This window comes from Urocitellus parryii, chromosome 2 (genome assembly GCF_045843805.1).
Source record: "Urocitellus parryii isolate mUroPar1 chromosome 2, mUroPar1.hap1, whole genome shotgun sequence".
NCBI lineage: Eukaryota > Metazoa > Chordata > Mammalia > Rodentia > Sciuridae > Urocitellus > Urocitellus parryii.
In genome coordinates this window covers 219309612-219333449 of record NC_135532.1, presented here as the reverse complement: position 1 = coordinate 219333449, position 23838 = coordinate 219309612, and the positions used below count along the sequence as shown (strand labels likewise).

Below are 23838 nucleotides of genomic sequence, written 5' to 3'. Positions count from 1 at the left end.
TTCTCAAACAAAACATTCTTAGAAAAGTAAAGAACGCACCTTGCACGCTCTCCTTTTTTTTTTTTTTTTTGGGCACTAGGGGCCTCAGGGGGTTTAACTACTGAACCACATTCCCAGCCCTTTTTATTTTTAATTTTGAGATTCAGTCTTGCTAATTTGCTCAGGGGCTCACACTAAGTTGCTGAGGCTGGCCTCAAACTTGTCATCCCCCTGCTTCAGCCTCCTGAGTCTCTGAGATCATAAGTGTATGCCACCATGCCTAGATGCATGCTCTATTTTAGCTTTTGAAGTAAAAATATTCTTCAATGAATATTTCTATCTGGTAAAATAAAAAGGAAAAATAGCTTACATATATAGTTACCGAATTTTGTGAATACTTAACTAGTGGTTGTATTTTTTTAATCTATGCAAATTTTTTGCAATCATATGACATATCATAAAACATCCCAACTTAAAAATTAGTAAATATTTTGTCTGAGAAACCAAACCAGGAACACTCTATGAAAGTCTTCAAAATAATTCAGAAAGCCTTAATATTCTTCCCTAAATTTGATAATAGATTAAAATTTGCAAGAGGTATCTCTGGAAAACCAGTATCATAGACTGGGTTTCAGTATTCAGAACATTATCAATTCATTTGTTCTACAAATATTTATAGAGTACCCACAAAATGCAAGGTGTAGTCATCAGCAAAGATACTGTTTCAAGCAAAAGAATGACTCATAATGGAAATACCAACAAATTTATCACCCTCTAATGCAAGTGCCATCCAGTTGCATCCTTCACTTGCAATGACACCTTGAAAAGTCACTTCACATCCGTTGAACTCAATTTCTTGATGCATAAAATTAGACATTTAAAAAATAACTCAAAAACTTAGATGTAGAAGTCCACCTGGAAAACTTCACCATCTCCAGACCACTAGATACACTCCTAGGCTGCCTAAATTGTAACTTTAGGGGAGGGTAAGAACATCTTTAAAAGGTTCCCAGGCTGAGTCTTCCCTTTTACTTCACAACCTTCTGTACTTTCTCTTTTTTTATCATAGCAAATTAGAATATAAAGAAAAAATATAATTTTAACAACACTAAACAAAATAAAATTAGGTCCTGCAAAGAATTTAATGAAGTCTATCTGCAAAGCAGTAATGGAAGCATGAATGAGAGTAATTCTCTAAGGCCCTACTCACTGTAATTTTTTTAAAATTATGTAAAATCAGGAATACAGTATGAAAGACATGTGCCTTTGTGTGTCTTATTTGAATCTTTACTCTGAAAAACTTTTTGAATATTTTTACAAATTGGAAAAATACAGAGAATAATGTAATAAACACCCAGAATTTTGTTTTTATAACATTTATAATATTATAACATTTTGTTATATTTGCTCAGATTCTCTTTTTGTTGTTGTTGTTGTTATTGTTGGTACTGGGGAGTGAACTCAGGGATACTCAATCACTGAGCCACATCCCAGCCCTATTTTGTATTTTATTTAGAAACAGGGTCTCACTGAGTTGCCTAGCACCTCACTTTTGCTGAGGTTGGCTTAGAACTCACGATCCTCCTATCTCAGCCTCCTGAGCTGCTGGGATTACAGGCGTGCTGCACCACTGTGCCTGGCCAAATTCTCTTTTAATAAGAGAAAGGCAATAATATCAATATGGCTGCTTTGGAATCTCTTCAATCTCCTTTCCCTCCCTGACTGTCCAAATGCAAACACTATCATGGGTATTGGGCTTTCATTTATTTTTTCATTTCATGTTGTTTTTCAAATCCATAAATATTGATATGCCAGTCAACTACAATCTAATATTCAACTACTCATTTACTAAGTCAACAAATACTACTCCTGAGTGCCTGCTATGAACCAGGCAACTTGTCAGACAGTCCAGATTTAAGAGCAAACCAAACAGACGAAAAAGCCTTTCCCTGTAAAGCCCACATTACACTGGAAGTCACAATAAACAATATAAATAAATAATGTAACAATATTGAATAGTGTAACAATATTTTCAATAATATGCCAAATGCTAAGAGGAAAAAAGGGAAAGAAGACAGGAAATGTCTCAAAGGAGCAGGGTTTGCATTTTAATAAGATGGCCAGGGAAGGTTTCATTGAGAAAAGGATGTTCTATAAAGAATGAAAGAAAATAAGGGAGCTAGCTATGTTCTAGGGGGAAATTGTCTGAGGCAGAGGAAAGAGCAAAAACAGAATGAAATGGGCCTGGCCTGATGGGAGCAACAGTGAGGAGCCCAGGGGCCAATTCAGAGAGAGTAGCAGGAATGAGGTTTGAGGAATGAAGGGTGTTCAAGATGGGAACAGATTAAACAGATCAGAGTAATAACTCTGATCAAGTAAAAATACCAACTCATCCACTGCTTTATCAATGGACCTTTAAGTATTTGAGACTTGATGCAATTAAAACAAGGCCACAATGACTGACACTATATATTATGTAAGAAATTTTCTAGTTTGACACATGTGAAATGGAGTAATTGTTAGTGTAAAATCAAGTAATTATGAGGTATGCACATCAGGGTGCTCTCCAAGTTGGTTGTAAGCAATTCACACCTCCATCAGTTTATAGAGGGTTCCTGTTACTAGACACTCAGTACCAATACTCTGGACCCTCAGTCTCTTTAATTTTTGCCAGTGTGAAGGATCCCAACACTATTGCATTGCTTTATTTACTCATCTATAGGTGTGTCTTTCTCTTAGAGGCCCTCTATTTTTCTCTATTGGTTTCATTTTTCTATCTTTGTACCAATCCCCCACAAGTCTAATTACTAGGAAACAGATTTTCAAGTTTCTTATTTCTACTAGCCAATCAGGGTTTCTTGTATGAAATTATTTGTTTCACTGGCCCTTTTTCTACTGGGTTTTTATTTATTCTAGGAGTTCTCTACATATTCGCAATACAATCCTATCAATTATATATAAATCCTATTAGTTACATAAATTATTGATGAACAAATGATCTCCTCCTGCTTATTTCATTCATATCTTTTATGTATATAAGTTTTTAAGTGTGATGTAGAAAATTATATCAATGTGGTTTATTTCACACTGATTTATACATTGTGTGTTACTTAAGAAATCCAAAGGCTGGGGTGCAGCTCAGTGGTAGAGCATATACTAGCATGAGGAAGGCCCTGGGTTCCATTCCTGGCACCAAAAAAAGAAAGGATAAATGCTTTCCTATAGTTCCTTAAAAGTTTTAAAGTTTCATTTCTCACATTTAGGCACACCTATCACTTGCAGATATTACCTCTCAATTGCTACAGTCCCTCTATGCTCTCCAGGACACCTCATGCTGGCACACACACATTCTCAGCCTCTCACAGCTACTGCCAAATCCCCATAGTGGTAGTGGAACTGAAGCATCCCCTTTCCTATTCTTGATAATTTCATCCAGCACTTTTACATATAAATACACATCCCATATATTAATTCTCACAAAAATATATAGTATTACTGGCTCAAAGTAAAAATACAAAAGAAACCTACCTTTGGCCAAGTGCTCTTCAAAATAATGGCTCTCTTTCCATCACCAAGTGCATTTCTAAACAGAAAAAGAAAAAATAAAATATTTAAACATCTCCATTCTTTTATTTTTGTAAAAGTACTATATATTGCTATTTTTATGTTCTGAATTTTCCATGTATATCATTTAGTCAAATAATAATTTTTTAAAATCCACAAAATATACGTCCATTATAGGAAATTTGGAAAATACAGAAAAGTAAAACAAAGGGGAAAAGTCACCCAGAGTCACAATCACAACAACCCAGGAATAAGTATTTTCAGCATTTCTGGAGTATTTCCTGCATATATCGTATCAACATCTTACCTATGCATAACTAAAAATTTGTATATTTGCGTGCAATAATTTTGCCTTTCAATAATAAGACTTCTGTAGCCAAAATTTTAACTCCCAGGTCTTGTTAGCTAAGCTATAGGAACAGAGCATGCATTCCTGAACAGAAGGCCTAAGTTAAGTCCAATTCAACTGCTAATTCTCCTGGGGCCTTAAAGAAGTCATTAATATCCCTGAACCCACCTTCTCAACTGTAAAATGAAGATAAAAATTCTTTCTTTTCTAGCTGTTTTGAGGTAGATGCTAAGTTAGAAAATGTAAACATCAGTATATGCATACTCAGTCTCTCAGTTGCCTGGCTTACCTTCAACAACCTCCCATACCTCAACTCAGTCATCTACCATCACACCCCTTTGGCAAAACTTAGCATCGCTCAGAACTGTCAAACTCCTAAATCCACTTGTGAGGGCATCCAACTCTTACTGGTTAAACTATTTCCTACTATCTTCTCAGGGGGTCTAACTCATTGATTTGCCTGCTTTCTCTTTTTCCTACTCCCCTATTTATCTGGTTTAAAATTCACTGGTTTATCATTTTGTATTCACACATATTAATTCATTATTCTTAAAAAGAGATTATAAAGAAGACCCAAACTAGGTATCATACCACCAGATATCAATTCCTAGTAAAAGGCTATATACAAAAAAGAAAAAAAAAATTAAAAAGTATGTAAGACAACTTAACCAACAGAAAACAAAAGAGAAACCAGGAATGGATTTGACACAATCACCTGATTTATGACAAAGTGACACTGCAGTGCATGGAGAAAATAATACTTTTTTAAGAAATGGTGCTGGGTCAATTGGACATTCATATGAATTTTGAACCCTACCTCACATGAAATACAAAAATCAACTTCAGAAGGCTTGCAGATCTAATTATCAAAGTTAAAATTGTAGAAGAAACAGAGTACACCTTGGTGGCTTTGGAGTAAGCAAAGACTACAAACAAAAAGCACTTACCATAAAGGAAATAATTAATAGAACCTACTATATTAAAATTAATAACTTCTCAGTGAAAACATCAAGAATGAAAAGGTACTGAGAAGACATCTGCAACACAAGTCTGACCAAGGACTCATCCAGAATACAAAACAATACAAAAAAACTCCCACAAATGAATAAGATATTCAACCTAGGAAAAATAAAAATCGAGCAAAAGACCATGAGAATATCCAAATAGTCAATAAGCATATGGAAAAATACTCAACTTAAATATCCTTACTTGAATTATAGAAATGCAAATTAAAATTACAGTGCTATATACTCCCACCAAAATATCTAAAATGAAAGATGCAAAATGATAAGTGCTGGTGAGGACATGGAACTGAAATTCACATGTTGCCAGTAAGACCATAAAGTGATAAAACCACATAGGAAACTATGCATTAAGGCTAAATACAAGCATACCTTCTGTCCCAGCAATTCAAGTCCTCGATTATACACTTTAACAAAAATGGATACATACATTTACAACACTATCTGTAAAAGCCAAATACTAGAAACTACCAAAATGCCCATCGACAATAGAATGGATAAAACATGGTATATTCATGCAATAGATGAACACTTTTACAACTACATGCAACAATATGGATCTCAAAAAGAATGCTGAAAGTCAAACACAGAAGAGCACATAGTATGCAATTCCATTTGTAATTGCACAAAGACAGGCAAAACTAACCTCTGGAAGTCAGAATAGTAGTAATACAGGGGAAGGACTTGGGTAGTGACTGGAAGGAGAAACAAGGGGGACTTCTTAGGTACTGGGTCTGTGATGTGGGTGGTTTCAATTGTTTGGTCTCTGAAAACATGTATTAAGATCTTAAAAAAAAAAAAAAAAAAAAAACCACCTACAAAGAAAAACTCTTTTTTTTCTGTTGGAGACCATTATCTGGTTTGATGTCTGAGCCACAACAGCCACTCTGCCATCCTGAAGGGACAGCCCGAGGACCAAGTGACACTCTAAGGCTGGAAGAAAACAGGTCTCTGATTACACTGTTCAATAATCTTAGAACCACCTTCTTTTTGAACTTGTGAATGAGATTGTTTTCTTCACCATTTACACCATTTGCCTCAGTTTGTTTTCTGAAGCCGAAAATATCTTAATCTAATGGCACATCTCTTAAACTTCAGTCTCTCCCCCAGCAAGTTTACAAGTTACCTATGCTAGCTGTCTCCATTTCTTCTCACTTTATTCTACTCACTCCAACCACCTTCTGTTCCAAGACTCCTACTAACAGATCTACTAGTAAATGATGTTCATGTTGCTAAACCCAAATTCCATTGAACTAACTGGCTTCTCAGCAGCCACAGACTCCCCTGGCGACTCTTTCTCACTTCTATGACACCACACTTAGTTTCCTACCTACCTCCCCAGCCACTTCTTAATAGTCTCCTAGATAGGTTTGTCCTTCTCTTGACTGATTATTTGTGTTACTCAAGGGTCAATCCTGATTCCTCTTCTAGTCTCAGACCTACTAAAGGCCAGCAGGTCTCAAACTTGTTTACACATTAGTACTATCAGAGGAGATTCTAAAAGCCCAATGCCCAAACTTGACCCTAGATCAGCTACACCCTAGCATCTTTGGGTAATCTTTCTTCAGAGCTCAAATGATTCCATTGTGCAATTCAAATGGAGACCTTCTTCCCTAAGCAATCTCACCCATATCTACAACTTCAAATCATCTAGGTCAACTATCCCAAACATGAGTTCCACACCCACAAAACTCACTGCTATATGATATACTACCATGGATGTGTCACATGTACTTCAATTTAATTTGAAGTCAAATTCTACCTCCAATGAATGTATTCATCTTCCAGTGACTGACCAATGTCATGAATGGGCCCAGAAACCATTAAGACAAAAACCTTAGACCAATTCTAATCATTGCCTTCTCCTTCAAATCCCTGCACCAAACCACAGACAATGTCTGTCAACTTTCTCTTTAAAGTACCTTGAATCCTTCCATTTTCCACTTCCACTAGCATTACCCTCCTCCAAGCCATCATCTCTGACCTGCAGTCCTACAACAGACTCCCAACCCACTTCCATACCGCATCCCCCTCAAATCCATTCTCCCCATTGTACTAATGGTGCTGTCTCCCCTTACTACAAAATCCTTTACTTTTTTCTCACCACTTTTAAAAGCCAATAACCTTGACGTAGCCTACAAGGTCTAGTGCCAGATTACCTCTCCCTCGCCTTTGTCTTCAGGCCACCTGGAACACTATCAGTTCCACAAATGCAACACAGCCCTTCCCATCCCAGGCCTTCACATTTCTGGCCCACTGTTAATAAAACAAGAACTATGTGTTTTTGCTAATTTCTGACATCAGCCAGATTTTTCTGAAAGAATCCCAAGAATTTGTTGAATCAGGGCTGAATGCTTTTAAATTAATGCTATGACTATAATTGTATTACATTAATATTACAATTGTACCATATACTACAAATATCCAAATTTTTACTAATATATGAATATATATTGACTATAAATTTTCACATTTACTACCATTGTGGCCAGATCCTACTATAAAAGCAAAGTGAGCATAGTAAATCACATGGGGCTACGGCTCATCCAAACCAGTGCAACCCTAATCACTCTGGTGAATGGGTGAGACTTTTGGCAACAGAAATACCGTGCAACATACATTGATGACAATGGGAAGATACAAACAGTTATTTACTATTGGAAACTATGTAACATGGTCAGAATACTAGATAGAGGGTAACAACCTATTCTAGCTCAGGCATTCTAATTACTATTAAATAGGAAAGTATGTTTATTTCTCCAACCACCCTACTACCTCATATACACAATATGCTACATTTTGCCCTAAAATAACATTAGGAAAAAGTACCTATTCCCTCTTCCAATTTCCATGATATTTTGCTAATTACTCGGGAACACTCCTCTCTCTACCCCTAACTTTTCCCAGGGGTGGGCATGGGAGGCACTAATTATATGTGGCTTAGCCTTTTTTCTCACTCTAAGACCTTAAAAAAAACTGACAGATACCAGATCCCCTTTTCTTCCAGACTTAAAGTTAACAGGATCCTGGTTTGCCAGTTCCATTCATGACTGTTTCTGAATTAATAACAAGTCACTTAGCTACCAGACTTAAGGGTCTTCATCCTAATGATTCTATCAGTGATGAAGGTGACATGTGACTAAAAGTAGCCCATTTTCTGCAACCATCTCTTAACTAATTCTAGACTTGGGTGCAGAACAGATGCTATTTACTGACTCTCTAAGTACAACATGTAAATACAAGAATTTCGTGAGCCACAGGCTTTCTCCCCTTAATCTCATTTCTCAACAAAGAAATAATAACTATTTCACAAGTTTCTTAATGTTACCACTAAACTACAAAAGCAGGATTCATATGTAAGAGTCACTGTCAAATATAGTGATTAATAACCATTAGTTGAATAAGCATATACATTTTGAATCAAAAGTTAGTATCTGGTCAGGCACAATGTCAAATGCCTATAATCCCACATGCTCAAGGCCTGGCTCAGAACTAGCAAGACCCTATGTCAAAATAAAAAAATAAAAAGAGCTGGGGATTGGAGCTCAGTGGCAAAACACCCCTGGGTTGAATCCCTAGTATTTTTTAAAAAAAAAAGCATCTGAATTTAAAATTATATATGCTCTGTAAGTAACAGAAAGTTATCAGGAATTTATCCTACAGATATACTTGTACCTGGATACACAGCATAAGTAAAAGGATACTTATTATGGACCTATAATTAATTATTTAAAACTGAAAATCAATGTCCTAATAAATCTAATTATAAACAAAATAATCTATACTAACAAAGCATACGTAAAAACTGATAGATTATTTGAGTAATCCATTCACTAAAATACTACTTAGTCACGAGAAAGAACAAGGAAGATCTCTAAATACACTGATATGCAACAAGCTCCTGGATTTAAATATAAAAAAGTAAGCTGTACAACCACAGTGTAGTTATGTTCCCACCATGTTTTTTTTAAAAAAAGATATGTTACATTGAACCAAGTGAAAATTGTCTATATTCGGATTTACAAAAATTATTTCATGTGGTTCCACATAATGAGTATTTCTACAGGCATAAGACATAAGACATTATGGAAATGCATAAGGACATGAAGAGAGGGATTAGGGAATAGATCTGAGTTGGGCAGACATTTCAGTGTACCCTTTTCTACTCAATTTTTTACTATCATCATGTTTCTGCTTTTTAAAAAGGGGGTATACCCCAAAGAAGACTAAAAACTGTTTTCTTCAAAAACAAGTTCAGTAGCTTCTAAATAAAAATAGAAACCATACAAGTAAGAGAGAATGAGGAATAATTCATCAAACCAACATATTCACACTGAAAATACACACACGATTTTTTTAATTCTCACAGAAACATACAGTTAAGTTGCTTTATACCTTTGGTCTCACAAAAAAAAAAAAAAAAAAAAAACAGAAAAAATAGCCAAGGGTGGAGTCTGTTACTAATCACAATTGGCATCTGATGAAAGGGAACATTGTATGATGAATAAATTAACTTTTATGTGTGTGGTGCTGGGGATTGAACGCATGACAGGCAAGCACTCTACCAACTGAGCTATATCCCCAGCCCTGAGTAAATAAATTAATATCAAAAGGTCAAATATCAACTTTTAAAATTCCATGATTTTCTGAAGTAAATTAAAAAAACATTCAAGCCTAAGCTTTTCCTTTCTCCAATTACATTTCTTGCACTGTTCATTATACCTCCGGCAGAAGAATCTGAATTTTCCATGTAGGAGTCCCATGAGAACAAATTAAACGACAAGTGAGCAAGGCCTGTTGCTAGACATTGCATGTGCTGCATTAGCTACCAAAGTTACAGGTATGCCCAACTCCTTTTCCTTGATTCTTCTCTGAACTACAAGTTTCTGGTTACTTCAATCACAACTGTCATTATAATAATAATACCCTGCAGTTAGCAAATTGTATTTGAAAAGTGCGCTCTTAGAAAACCAAAGTAAAAGGGAATCTCATCCACGGAGGGCATCCTGGGACTCACTGGCCCTCACCACACACATTCCTAAGCCTGAAAGGATTTCACAGGAGGAGGGAGAAGTAGACAGGAGAAGCAAGAGGCAACGTAGTTTCCCACACCCATCCCTCCCTCACTCCAACCCCATCTCCACATTTCCCAAACACAACATCCACAGACTCAGGTTTTCATTGGCTCTTGGCTTCAACTACGTCCATTCAAAGGTGCTCTGATTTTCAAACTGCATGACTATTTTAACATTAAAATCACTATCACAGATACCTTGACCATTTCTGAACAAACCATTTGTTTCCCAACTCATACTTCATCTCAGGCTTTTTCCCCTCTGCCATTGGCCTTGAAATATTTATATTTCTTTCCTTTGAAGATAATTTTTCACTTATTTTACCCCTGATGTTTAGGGAGTACTGTTTTGGGCTTTTCCCCTCTTATGTGCACTTTTAATTACACTTTATCAAATAATTCAAGTATACATAAAAGTACAAAGAATAACATTAACATAATGAATACCCATGTACCAACTGTGTACCAACTTAGCAAGAAATTAACATTTTGCCATATTTACTTCAGCTTCTTTTGCAGAAGTTTGTTACACTTGACATCCACTGTGTTAATTATTTTCCCTCCTTTTCCCCCAGAGATAGCCACTCCCCTGGTGTTTAACATGCCCATGCATTTTTAAAACATTTTTAATACATTCTCTGTATTAAGAATATGCATATTGTTTTGCATGTTTTTAAACATTATATAAATGGCATCATACTGTACAAATCATTCTGCAACTTGCTTTTTTTCACCAACATTGCATTCATTTTAACTGCCATTGAGAATTCCATTGTATGAATATACCATAATTTATTTATCCATTCCCCTACTGATGGACATTTAGGTTGTTTCCATTTCTTTACTCTTACAAACAATGCTATATATGAAGGCTTGTACATATCTTCTTGAGTACACATTGAGAGTTTGGAAGGGATGACCCTAGAAGTGGGCTGCAGAATATGCACATCTTCACCTTGTCAGATTTCTCTCCAAAGTGACTGTACCAATTTACACTTTCTCCAGCCGAGTATGAAAGTTTCCTTTGTTCCACATCCTCTCAAACACTTGGTATTACGAAGTTTTTAAGTTTTTGCCAATCTGATGGATATGAAAAAGAAACTTGTAGTTTTTAATCTGCATGTCATGTAAGGATAATCATGTCCTCATAAATGTTTATTGACTATTTGGATCATTTGTTTTTAAAAATCATCAACTTTCACATTTCCTTTTTACTCTATCGTCACCTTTCCATAGTGAATAATAATAAAGACTCTGCATCCAGGCTGTCTGGACTCAAACACTGGCTCCATCACATATACCTTGTATCCTTTATTTGGGCTCTCTATGTGTAAAGAGGCAGCAGCACCTACCTCACATGGTTGTGAAGGTTTTATAAGTGAATTTACATAAAGTATTCACAACAGCACACCCATGTTGTTAGACACTGTACTATTATTTTTACCCTTTTAGAGAATAAACTTGCCAAAGTTATTCCTTAAAATTTGATTTTTAATGTCCCAATTTATATTTACTAATCTTTTAGAATTAAATATTTTAGAAGTTTCAGCATTTGTTACTTTAATCCTTTTATTCCTCTTTCCTAGTTTTAATTTTAAATGTTCCATTTCTGTTCTCTTGCAGCTCAACCTTTGCTTTTATAATAGCAGAGAGGAAGCCTGGCCTTCTGGAATAACTGAGGACTGCATTCTTGCCCAAACTAGTGGAAGGAGGATGCTTTATCCCCACAGATGCTCAGCAGGATTCCCATGGCAGAACTAGCATCCCTCTGATTCGAGAGCTTCAAAACATCTCAACCTTGGTAACTCAGCTAAAAGCTCTTCTCAAGACATAGGTCCTCCTATGTGAGTGGCACATTTCAATTACTGACAACATGTTCTTTTCTTAAGGTTCATCACTCTAATCATTTTGATCAGGAGTGATACTATGGACTCTGAAAACATTAACCCTACATTACAAGCAAATGACATAAACAATGTGTAAGAAGGTAGGAAACACCAATAAAACTGGTGTGGCATAGCTTCATACATTAAACAGGCATCCAATACATATTGGTGATTGCCTAATAAAGAACAAAGGGTTCTCAATGCTGCTGACCTGGCTCTAGTGAAAATATAGATGGCATTCAACAATAAGCTATAACATCAGGAAGGAGGTACAAGAATACCCTGCTCTTGGCCTTTACATCACCAAGCTACCTGATTCTGTGTTTCTATTTTCATGCACCTCCTGTTGTAGCAGGGGTTGAGGAGGATCCTCCTTGTGAGTCACCCTGATTTGCCTCTCAGCTTTCAGAGCTCAAGTGTAGGTGACTTTCTGCCCAGCAAGTTTCAGACAGGCACCTCAATTTTCACAAGAGGCTAGCCAAGTTGCAAACCTATTCATCTGATCTTGAAAGTATACAGATTCACCTTCAAACACCATAGAATATCTGCAATTCTGGACCTAGCCAGAGGCAATAACCTAAAGACATTTGCAGCTCATTTCTTGTCAGAACCAGTTGAGGACAGTGGTATTGATGGAAGACTGTGTCAAGCCCATCCATTCCTCTAGTCTAGTTAGCCTCGGATTATCCACGGCTTAAGCCATCTAAAAGCTGCATAACGTTAATACAGCGGTATTCTCCAAGGTGGTTGGATTACTGGTGATTTTTATTTTCTTCTTTTTAAACTCTGGTATTTTCCAAATTTTCTACCATGAGAATGTGTTCTGTTTATAATAAAAGAAAAACACAATAAATGTTATTTTTAAAGCTACATACTTGGAATATATTGTCTTCCCCACCCCCACCTTCCCACATCCCAACGTAAGTGCTTTTACTGAAAAACAATTGAAATCATGTTCTCAGTTTTCTTGACATCACAAAAACACTTGTGAAACCCAAAACTTTATTTTCAGAGGTTTTTTTTTTTCCCCCTATAAAGAGCAATGTTGCTAGAATTTTTTTTAGCTCTTATCATTCAACTAACATTATTAGTAAGCCATTTAAGAAATTTCCTTCAGAAGGAACCACCAGGAGGAAAACTCATTCCAGCAATTGGTGTACTGGGGCTTTGTAAATAATGAAAATTATGTAACTTGCCAAGTTTTCCTTTTTCATTCTAAGCAACAGGAGATCAGGGTCAAATATGAATTATTAGTATTTCTACAGGCCCATATACCTATGTAGCCTTGTTTTGACAAAAACAAGCTCTGAATTGGTTTTCTGATTTATTGTGTTTTGAGTATTCTACTGTGTGAATATATTCTTCAGCATACCCCAAACCTTTCTTACAGTAAAATATTACATAATTAAATATAACAGTCTACATGTTCAATATTAATTCTTATAATTAATTTCTTAAATTTTTAAAACTGACAAGGCAATAAAATCATGGTAGAGTATCTACATCAATCTTTCTCAACAAGTAAATATATTCAACATAAGAAATTAAGAATTAGTTATGATTCCACTCTCATAGTAATATTATTAAGTTTATGTGCTTTCTTTCACTTATGAAGGATATTTACTTAATTTTTCATACCAAGACAAATAGAAGAAAAGAAGGCAGTAAAAATATTTCTTCCAAAACAGATTAATTAATAGCGCAAAAGGACATAGTATATTATAGGTGTTATAAACACAGACTTTGACATCAACTAAGATCTGTGTTCAAAATTAGCATCAGTACTCACTAGTGGTATGAGCTGAGCTGGTCACAGGTAAAGTGTGAAGAATAATATAACCTACCTATTAAAGTTGCTGTGAGACTTAACGTGAAGCAATTAAAACAATGCAGGACATATGACACAAGCTTGCACTCAGTCAGCTGCCGCAGGTACAGTTAGTATATATACAGCCTACTACACTCTCTTTTTAACAATTTTTAACTTTTTGGAAAAAAAAAAGGGGGTGGGGTTTTCTTGCATACCTATGAAACAGAAATGTCTCCCCAAAATAGGCATTTAGCATAACAATTCAATGATTGTGATACTTTAACCAACTTACCTAAACTGTCCAGTACGAAGAAAGCAAAGAGCTCGGTTACCATAAAGAAGGTGGTTTTCAGGTCTTAAAAAGAAGTAACGTTTGGTCAGTAAATCACATTACATATGAAATAAACATACACTACACTGAAAACAGGCATGAAAAAAGTTTTTAAAACTTTACATTTTCATGGCAGAGCAGGAAGAATACAAGATTTGGAACTTAACTGGGTAAATCTCACTTCATTACTTCCTCAGTAGCCTTCTTTAAAACCAACCTAAACTATCCTGTATTCAAACTGAAGAGAATCCTTGCTCTGTCCAGCTCACAGGACTATTGTCAAGATCAAATAAGATTTTTATCTTATTAAAAAGTTAGCCAACTACAATGTATGCTGTAACTACAGAGGACAGGATCATTATGTCAGGGATATGCCACCTTGACAAAGAACTCCAGGCAAAAGGAGCTTGGAAATTGCAACAGTAACGTTAAGTAGCTTCATTTCAAATTTTGATCTTTTTAGTTTTGTCTGACAGTATAAAGCCAGAAATGATTTTCTTCCACCTTTTTCTCAATAGAATAGAGTAGCAGTCTTGGGGCAGCATGTTGACTAGATTGATTCATTCCCCCTGGGGATGAGCAAGGTAGGAAAGGGAGAAGTTACGTACACCCCAACCTTCAAAGGCTGCTATAATATTAGGTGGCTCACCTGAAGTGGCCATTAAGAACAGAATAGCACACCTGGGGGGAAGACTAAAAAATTCCAGCAGCTGAGTAACAAAACCAGGTAGAAAAGAACACATGCATCCTCAACCATTCCAACTATTTTTCCTTTAAAAGTTTCCTCTAAGAAAGCAAAACCTCCTAAGTAGATAGCATTTTAAGTATTAGGAACTAATCCTTTTTGATCAGTTAATAATTTATAAGGAAGTAGTTGACAGCAAAATGAGAAAAAGACAATAACAGGTGACTCTGCTGGAATGCCTTAAGAAAATGGAGCAAGGCAGAACCAAATTCACCACTGCACCTGACTTGCTTGAATTGCAGGATTTAATCAGTTCCAAATACTCAGGTTACCTCCAATGCTACTAATAACTAAAGATAAAAAATAAAAATCTATTATGCATATCAAATTGGAAGGTTCTACAATTCTTGATCTTATTTTTATTTATCCTAACATTCTAACTTGAGCTGCCACACAAAAAGGATCTCATTGCTCTGTTTTGTTCTTACCTATATTCAATGGCTCTGGTGTAATAGATAATAGCTATATCAAATCTTTCTTTGGAAAACTCTTCATTTCCTTTCATTTTCATTAGTTCTCCTTGCTGAGAAACCAAGGTGAAAGAAGACCCATCAATTAGCTCCAAAGACAATCAAGAAACCAATACCTAGGAAAAATGGATCTGGGTTTCCATCTTTAAAATCAAAAATAAGCTAGGGGATTATTTATATAGAAAAGGAGAATGTAATATCCAATATTTTGGGATGTACAGTTGACCCTCAATATCTATGGGTTCTGCAACTGCAGATTCAACCATATGCAGATCAAAAACTTTTGGAAAGACCAAAAAGGGTCTATAGGAACATGTACAGACTTTTCTTCTTGTCATTTCCCCTAAGCAATACAGTACAACAACTATTTACATAGTATTTACAGAGTACTAGGTATTATATAGTGATCTAGAGATGATTTAAAGTATATGGGATCAAGTGTACAAGGTACAGCAAATACTATACCATTTTTTATGAAGGATTTGAGCTACAGCAGATTTGGTACCAGATAGGATCCAGGAACCAATCTCCCTCAGACACTGAGGGACAAATGTATATTAAAAGAAACCTTTCTCTAATAACTCCATATTAACTTGTTAAGAAATATTAAAAAGCAAGGAAAACCAACACATTGTGAATAATTTCTAAAATAACTTTTCCCTCATGTGCAGTATTCGGCAGACCCATTTTTAAATATATTTTTCCATATGGGACAGCAAACTAAAAATGAAATGCAAAGTAGAATTTTAACTTTATGTTAGCAAATGTATTTATTATTCAATAAACCTTAGTGCTTAAAAATATATAAACTGTAATAAAGGTAATACTGACTAGATTAACTACCAAAAATCACCTGGCAGGTTAGTAAGAATATGTGTGTTCTTACTAACACACGTTACTGGGGGACTGTGGACATAGCACAGTTAGTAGAGTGTTTTCCTCTCATCTCTCATGCACAGGGCCCTGGGTTCAATTCCCAGCACCACAAAAAAAAAAAAAAAAAAAGTTACTGATATATTCAAAACTTTTCAATTCAAATTTTTAAAAACAAATTAATTAAAATAAATTAGATATCAATAGTTCTAGAGAACTTAATTGAACATTAAATGTCTCCCCAAATCTTTTTTTAAAAAATTGAATTAAGGGGCTGGGGTGTGGCTCAGGGGTAGCATGCTTGCCTAGCATGCATGAGGCACTGGCTTTGATCTTCACCATCACATAAAAATAAATATAAATAAATAAATAAAGGTATTGTGTCCATTTACAACTTTAAAAAAAATATTTTTTTAAAACTTGAATTAGAATCATTATTTCCTCTGAGTGAACAGGTGAATTACATTACATCTCAATAAAAATGTTATCAAGGAAAATCATTTCTTCAAATCATTAAAGGATGATAAAAAATCAAATTTTTAATTTTTTAATTAACTGCTTTAAAATCATTAAAAATTTCAGATTAAGGTATTCTCTCTTCTTCCAAATCAAAATTTATTAAAATTTTCCATCAAACATATTATTAAATCTTACAGTAGTTCCTTAGATTCTGTCAACAGGTTTTTGTTTTGTTTTTTTGGTACTAGGGATTGAACCAAGGGGTACTCAACCACAGAGCCACATCCCCAACCTTCATCAGGTTTTTTAATGAACTTCCTCTGAGTGTTAAAAGTTCTAACTAGCAAATCTATTTTTTTTAAGTTGTTGATGGATCTTTATTTTATTTATTCACATGCAGTGCTGAGAATCAAATTCAGTGACTCACACATGCTAGGCAAGTGCTCCAACACTGAGCCGCAACTCTATCCCAAAAATGAACTCTCTTTTTTAAAAAATATATTTTTTAGTTGCAGACAGACATAATACCTTTATTTTATTTATTTATTTTATGTGGTGCTGAGGATCATACCCAGTGCATCACAAGTGCTAGGCAAGTACTCTACCACTGAGCCACAGCCACAGCTCCCCCAACAAGCAACTCTTAATACATATTTACAGATAAATATTTATCCTCACCTCCATACACTCCGCACAATTTTGGGTTTTAAATTCTTCAAGTAAATTGCAGTTTTCCGTTACAACTTTAGTTATGTGATACTTGTCTAAGTTTTATTTTTAGGAGAGAATGAGAGAGAATATTTGTTAAAAAAAAAAAAAAAAACTGGTACTCACAAAATTCTAATTCTTAGGTTAAGTAGGTGAATTCATAAAGTTTATTATATTTTCTAAATACCCTGTTTCTTATAATCTTTCATGTGTATTAAATATTTTAGAAATAAACAACTTATAAAACGTATAAAACGTTGCATAAAACAGATGCTTGCAGTAAACCTAATCTCTTTTTATTAACAATTAAAGAAAACCACTTATTATTACACTATGTTACTATAACAAATACTTTTGTCATAACATATTCAAAATAGGTCTCATAATTACTCAAGTCAATTGAACAAATATTATCAAATATCTACAGTACACCAGGTACAATGTTCAATAAAATTGTATAAAAATAAAACCCTAGAGAATATTTTTTAAAATGTATTCAATATAGGGTTGGGGATAGAGCTCAGTTGGTAGAGTGCTTGTCTCACATGAACAAGGCCCTGGGTTCAATCCTCAGCACCACAAATAAATAAACTGTATTCAATATAATAAGTGAGTATTTAAAATGAATAGTAGACTCTTCAAAAAAAGAAATGTTAACAAAAAGAAGTTTGAAATACTATTCTTACAAAAATCCTTATAAAAATATTCTTATAAAATAAACTAATTTAAACACAGTTTGATAGCCAAACTGTGAAAAGTTTATCAGGCCTCATTTTCTACATTTTAAGCTATCATATAAAAAGGATTTTTTAAAATATAGTAATTTTTTTTATTGCAACAGACTAACAGTTATGCTTCTAGCAAAACATTAATTTATAGGGTGAAAAGAATACCTAAAATTTAAGATTCAAGAAGGAACTGGGAAGGTCACCAAATAAAGTAGTACTAAGGGACAGAACAAGGTTGCTGGAGGAAAACATGAGCTTTGAGGTCAGAGACCTGACTTCTTATCTAAGTTCTACTACTTACTAGACTGTAGAAATCTCTCTTAACCTCATAAGTCTTAGATTGTTCACTTCTACAATTGAGAATAATAGGCTGGGCATGGTGGTGCAAGCCTATAATCCCAGCGGCTCGGGAGGCTGAGACAGGAGGATCACAAGTTCAAAGCAAGCCTCAGCAAAAAAGACACTAAGCAACACAGACCTTATCTCTAAAAAATAAAAATAAAATAAAAAAAAAATAGGGCTAGGGATGTGGCTCACTGGTCGGGCCTGTGAGTTCAATCATCAGTACCCCTGCAAAAAAAGAGAATAACAGCCACCCCACAGAGCTATTATGAGAGAATCAGAAATGGGCCCACAATAGTGGCAATACATGATATTGCTTCCCACCTCTACCCTAAAACCTGGTCCAGAATCAGAGGCTTTCAAAACAATGAAAAGAATAACCTCTATCAGTATAATACATCCCACTATCTAGTGAGCCTAACAGAAAGAGCTGTCTTTATTTAATTCCTCTCTATTATTTAAGTCAATAGACAAATCTTGCCTCTTCACAATGGAGATTGCAGATTATGGATTATCATCAACTAAAGAGTCAAAACATTTTCTGTGTCAAGATTCCTATAAAGTATACTCTAAAAAATATACTGCTAATATTCAAATGCTTTAAAGAAAATCATTTCAGGGCTGGGGACATAGCTTAGTGGCGGAGGACTTGGCCAGCATGCATAAGGCCCTGGATTCAATCCCCAGCACCACAAAAAAAAAAAAAAAAGAAAGAAAGAAAGGAAGGAAGAAAAACATTTCAGAAAACTGAAGAAATATGTAAGGCTATTTCTCCATACATAAAAGAATAGCAGATTTATCAAGAAAATGAAAATCATAATTTTAGCTTCTGTTATTTTCTCATATGAATAAAAAGACATGGGCCCAGTTGTGAGCTCTTTATTTGAGTATTACATATTATAACTTATGACAACTATTAGATAGGATTTTTAAAGTATGATGCCACAATAATCTGAATGGTAAAAAACAGGATAAAACTAACTGTAAGGTTTAAGTTCTCTTATTCAAGTTATACTCCAGGTATGAATAATATGTCAAAATATACTCTGTCACTATTAAAAAGAATAAAAATAAATAAATAAAGGAAATAAAAAAATAAAGTTCTTTTATTTCATACACAGAAGAAAAACACTATAAAGAAAAACATTTTTTAAATGCTGCTAGAATAAATGAGAAATCATATAATTATATATTCCATTTTCCCAAATAATACCTTTAAAAACTGAGTTAACAATTTAAAGAACTTATACTTACATTCAGTGAAGAAAATACTTAACATAGACCAACAATTGTCGATTAATCCTAATTTAGGTAAAATTGTTGTATCGCCTGTGTATTTTACCCAATTTAAAGCTTCTTCCATTGCCAAAATTTTCTGTTTCAAAAAGAGGAAAGAAGAATGATACTCAAGTATTCTGTGGCAATATATATTTATCTTAATCAGTATTTCAAACCTTTATACAAAAGTTATGTATTTTCATTACTCTATCACACAATAGAGGATAACTGGACTACAACATACAAGTTAACAGAAACTGTGGACTCACATGTTCCATCTTTGGTTGACCTCAGGCTACCCTCAGAGTTCAAAATGCTTTTGCAATGATTACAGACCTGAAAGCTGAGGTCTACAACCTGGTCAAAGGCTGTCCTTTGCAGTATGAGAGTACAAATTTACAAGGTAGAAAAGAAGTCTCAAATCTCAATTAGACTAGGACTTCCCTCTTTACCCTAAGGTTAAAGGTATAGATTAAAGTTCTCCACAGGGACTACATATTTTACATAGTCTGTGGCAAAAAAAATTATTATGAGATAATCAAGACTATGGCTAGGCAAATGGATGCTCAGAGCATTGATTCTCATGAAGGGTCAAGAGTTAACAGAAATGTTTGTTCTTTAAATGTATGAAATAACCTCAGAAATTAAATAGCTGAGTTGCCACCGCTGGTATAAGGCTTAAAGGAAACATGAAGACATTTCTATCACCAGTACCATTAAAATTTGGTTTATCACTGCATCTGAGGATTATCTAGTAATTATACAGTAAAAATATTCATACTGGGGACCTAATAATTTCATTTGGGGGAATATATGCTAGGAAAACAATCTAAAAGAGAAGAAAAAAACTTGTAACATATATTGGTAAAAAAATGTAATGAAGCAAACCTGCAAAATGAGATTACACTGAGTAAAATATAGAAACCATACTACCAAATATTACATATAACTTTGAATATATGGTCTCAGGACATGGGAAAATGGGCAGTGATGTGACTGCCATTTATTCAGTGGGTGAGCTGGGTTTCCACATTTAACACTTACATTTTCTATTTTATAACCAATTCTCAATAAGCCTTCGATAAGGAATGAATCATTCTGCAAAATAAAAAAAAGAACAAAAAAGCATTTTTTCCTTATTCCTGGATTTTGTAATAGAAAAAAAAATCTCCATTTTAGGAACAGTCTTGTGTTGCATAATGACATTTTCCATCAATGATGAGCCAAATGGGACATTGGTCCCAAAGATTATAACAGAGTTTAAGATTATTATTACCTAATGACATTGTAGCTATGGTGACATCATACATACCACAATAAAATGTACTGCTCACAAGCTTATGTGATGCTGATATAAAACTTACTGCACTACCAATTATATTAAAGAATAGTACAGATAATTATATATATGTATAACACTTGATAATGATATTAAACAACTACATTACTGGTTTATGTAACTGTTATTTTAGAGTGTACTGCTACTTATTGAAATAAAAAAAAAAAACTTCACTGTAAAGTAGCATGCCATATGTCAGCAGCAGTCACAACTTGTGTTCGCTTTGTCTCTTAATTGCATTAAGAGGCCACATCCAGTGACTAATCTACACTATCATATAGTATACTGTGTAAGTATACTATATGATACTAAGACAACAAAACCATTTGATGGTGCATTCCTCAGAATGTACCCCAATCATTAAATGATGTGTAACTGTATTACATAGTAGTATATTTTCCACAAGCACTTACATGATCAATTTACCCCTTAAGAGCTCTAAAACAAGAATTCATCAAAAGGCTCTAGTAATAAACTGATTTTGTGTAAATTTTAGATGTGTAGATTTTTAAAGTTCATTAAACCTAAGTTTTCCAACAAGGCACATTGGCTGGTTTGTTACTGTAATGAGTTATCAGCAGAAATAAACAGCAGAATGCTTTCTAAATTTAAGTTCACAGTCAGAATAAAAACAAGTATAACACCTGGCTCCATAACAAACTGAAATAAGAAAAATTATTAAATGGCTTTTTAAAAGAGAGAGGAGGTCAAGGCAGAAGGATCACGAGTTCAAAGCCAGCCTCAGCAAAAGCGAGGTACTAAGCAACTCAGTGAAACCCTGTCTCTAAATAAAATACAAAACAGGCTGGGGATATAGCTCAGTGGTTGAGTGCCCCTGAGTTCAATCTCCCACCCCCAAAAGAGAGAGAGAGAGAATCACCATAGTACAAAGACACCTCCTCAAATCTATCCTGATAAATTTTATCCCAAAGGCAAAGTATTTGTCAATAGAGGTATGTTTATATGTCAAAACACAGAGTTCGTTTACTTTTAGAACCTGTGATTAAGGTTTCTATGAACCAGGGCCCCCTTTCATTTGTGACAAATTCTAATTTCTCTCCTTTAATATCAAGAAGCTGTCCTGGTCCATTATGGCATGGTAGAACCAGGACATTGGTCATCAACGTTATCACTTCCATACCATGCACACTCTGACAGCAGAATAATCTCAGGTAAAGAAAACTGAAAAGCTTATCTGTTAACTGCTATAAACTGGTAACACAGTTTATAGCAGTTAACAGTTAACAACTGATACTCTATATTTACATTATTTGGAGGCGGGGCTACATTCTACCACTTACCGCAACTTTCTTTGCCAAATCCACAATATCTTCCATCAACTCAAGATATTGTAATTTCTTCAAACTTATCTCAGAGGCACGAGAACTGTTTAAAGACAAATTTATTTTTGGAAAGATTACATTCTCATATATACAAATTCACTGAATTTTATGCTTATATTACAAGCTATCTGACAAAAACATTCAGTTCTTTTCTCCACTCTAGGTAACATAAGTAAGGAGTTTATTAAATGGACCAAACCATATATCCTCTCTCTCTCAGTTCTATACCACTGACATTTATAAAAGTATTTTAATTTTTCCTGACTTAACTTCAAGTCTACTATCTAATACTATTCAGAATTATTTCATTATAATGTTATAAATTTTCTTTCATATTCAAATTCCAAGAATTTACTTTTGCTACCTGTTAAACAAAAGCAAAACTGAACAGCATATTAGAATGAAGAGTAAGCCAAGTGTGGTGGCATATGCCTAAAATCCTAGCTATTCCAGATGGTGAGGCAGGAGGATTTCAAGTTTAAGGCCAGCTTAAACTTTGTTTAGCTAGACTGCATCTCAAAATAAAATTTTTAAAAAAGGGTTGAAGGTGTAGCTTGTCAAGCACGGGGGAGACCCTGAGTTCAACCCACAGTACCACCAAAAAAAAAAAAAGAATGAGGTATAAGCCTTCCATTGTATTTGGCATTCCTTAGCACTGTGCAACATGCTTATCACCGATCATCCAAAATGAATAACATATAGTGACTTACGTGGTCTCCACACAGGGATGTAATCGTGATAATACAGAACTGTGCTGATGTTGAAAAAGAAGTGGCCAGAAGATATATATTTTAATGGCATCACAGTAATCTTGCAGGACAGAAAGTGGTTTACTACACCATATATTGCAGATGTCAAATTCTTAATTAAAATAAAAAAGTTTAAAATTAATATTTGTGCCCTGATTTTTAATGAATCAACACTGCTATACAGAAAAGGTAAAAATGGATATGAGAAGACAAGAAATGAATTAATGTTTTAAACTGCTAGATGTTAAGAATATTTAAGTGTTGGCTAAAACTCAATTTACAAAGAAAGATTTTGGTTTCCAGGAAAAAAAATAGTAAGAATCTATTTTTAAGAAGACATATAAATCTGATTTGTTGATATGACTAGATAAATCACCTCCATTTATGGTCCATCAATAAATTAACGTTAATATGTCAACATGCTCACCTAAATGTTTCTCACTTTGGGCATAATCTTTATACTTCATACCCTAAAAAAAAAGAAAATTATTTTGATTTGCAACTGGTAAAATACACAAGTATACTTTTTGACTTTCAATCAATGGATTAGCAGAACTAAACTGAAAAAAATCTAATGTACATTTACTTATATGCTTTGAATATATCTGTAGCCAGCGAGTCTTAATTTAAGGCCTTTTTCATGTTTCCTGAGTTTCTTTCTACAACTCTATTCCAGAGTTTTTCTAATTCTCAGAAAGCCGCCTCATGTCTTCACTTATTCTCTGAAATCTATTCTTATTGTTGAGGCATAGCTTATTTCTTTTGAATAATAACCTCTTCAAAAGCATG

General features: G+C 34.4%; 1 protein-coding gene across 10 annotated transcripts in view; it reads right to left on the bottom strand.

Moving 5' to 3' along the window:
• The window catches only part of Ttc3 (tetratricopeptide repeat domain 3), a 122714-nt gene that overhangs the window by 86308 nt on the left and 12568 nt on the right, over positions 1-23838 (bottom strand). For 7 of the 10 annotated variants that reach the window (XM_077795411.1, XM_077795406.1, XM_077795410.1 and 4 more), the window contains 9 exons: positions 23477-23519; positions 23011-23161; positions 22259-22343; positions 20663-20716; positions 19595-19715; positions 17241-17326; positions 15189-15283; positions 13977-14039; positions 3508-3562 (listed from right to left, as the gene is read on the bottom strand). In XM_077795411.1, the coding sequence (XP_077651537.1) occupies positions 3508-3562; positions 13977-14039; positions 15189-15283; positions 17241-17326; positions 19595-19715; positions 20663-20716; positions 22259-22343; positions 23011-23161; positions 23477-23519 (753 nt within the window). Of the gene's footprint in view, positions 1-3507; positions 3563-10943; positions 11058-13976; positions 14040-15188; positions 15284-17240; positions 17327-19594; positions 19716-20662; positions 20717-22258; positions 22344-23010; positions 23162-23476; positions 23520-23838 lie in introns of those variants that run through there. The other 3 variants (XM_077795414.1, XM_077795412.1, XM_077795413.1) reach the window with 2 other exon arrangements.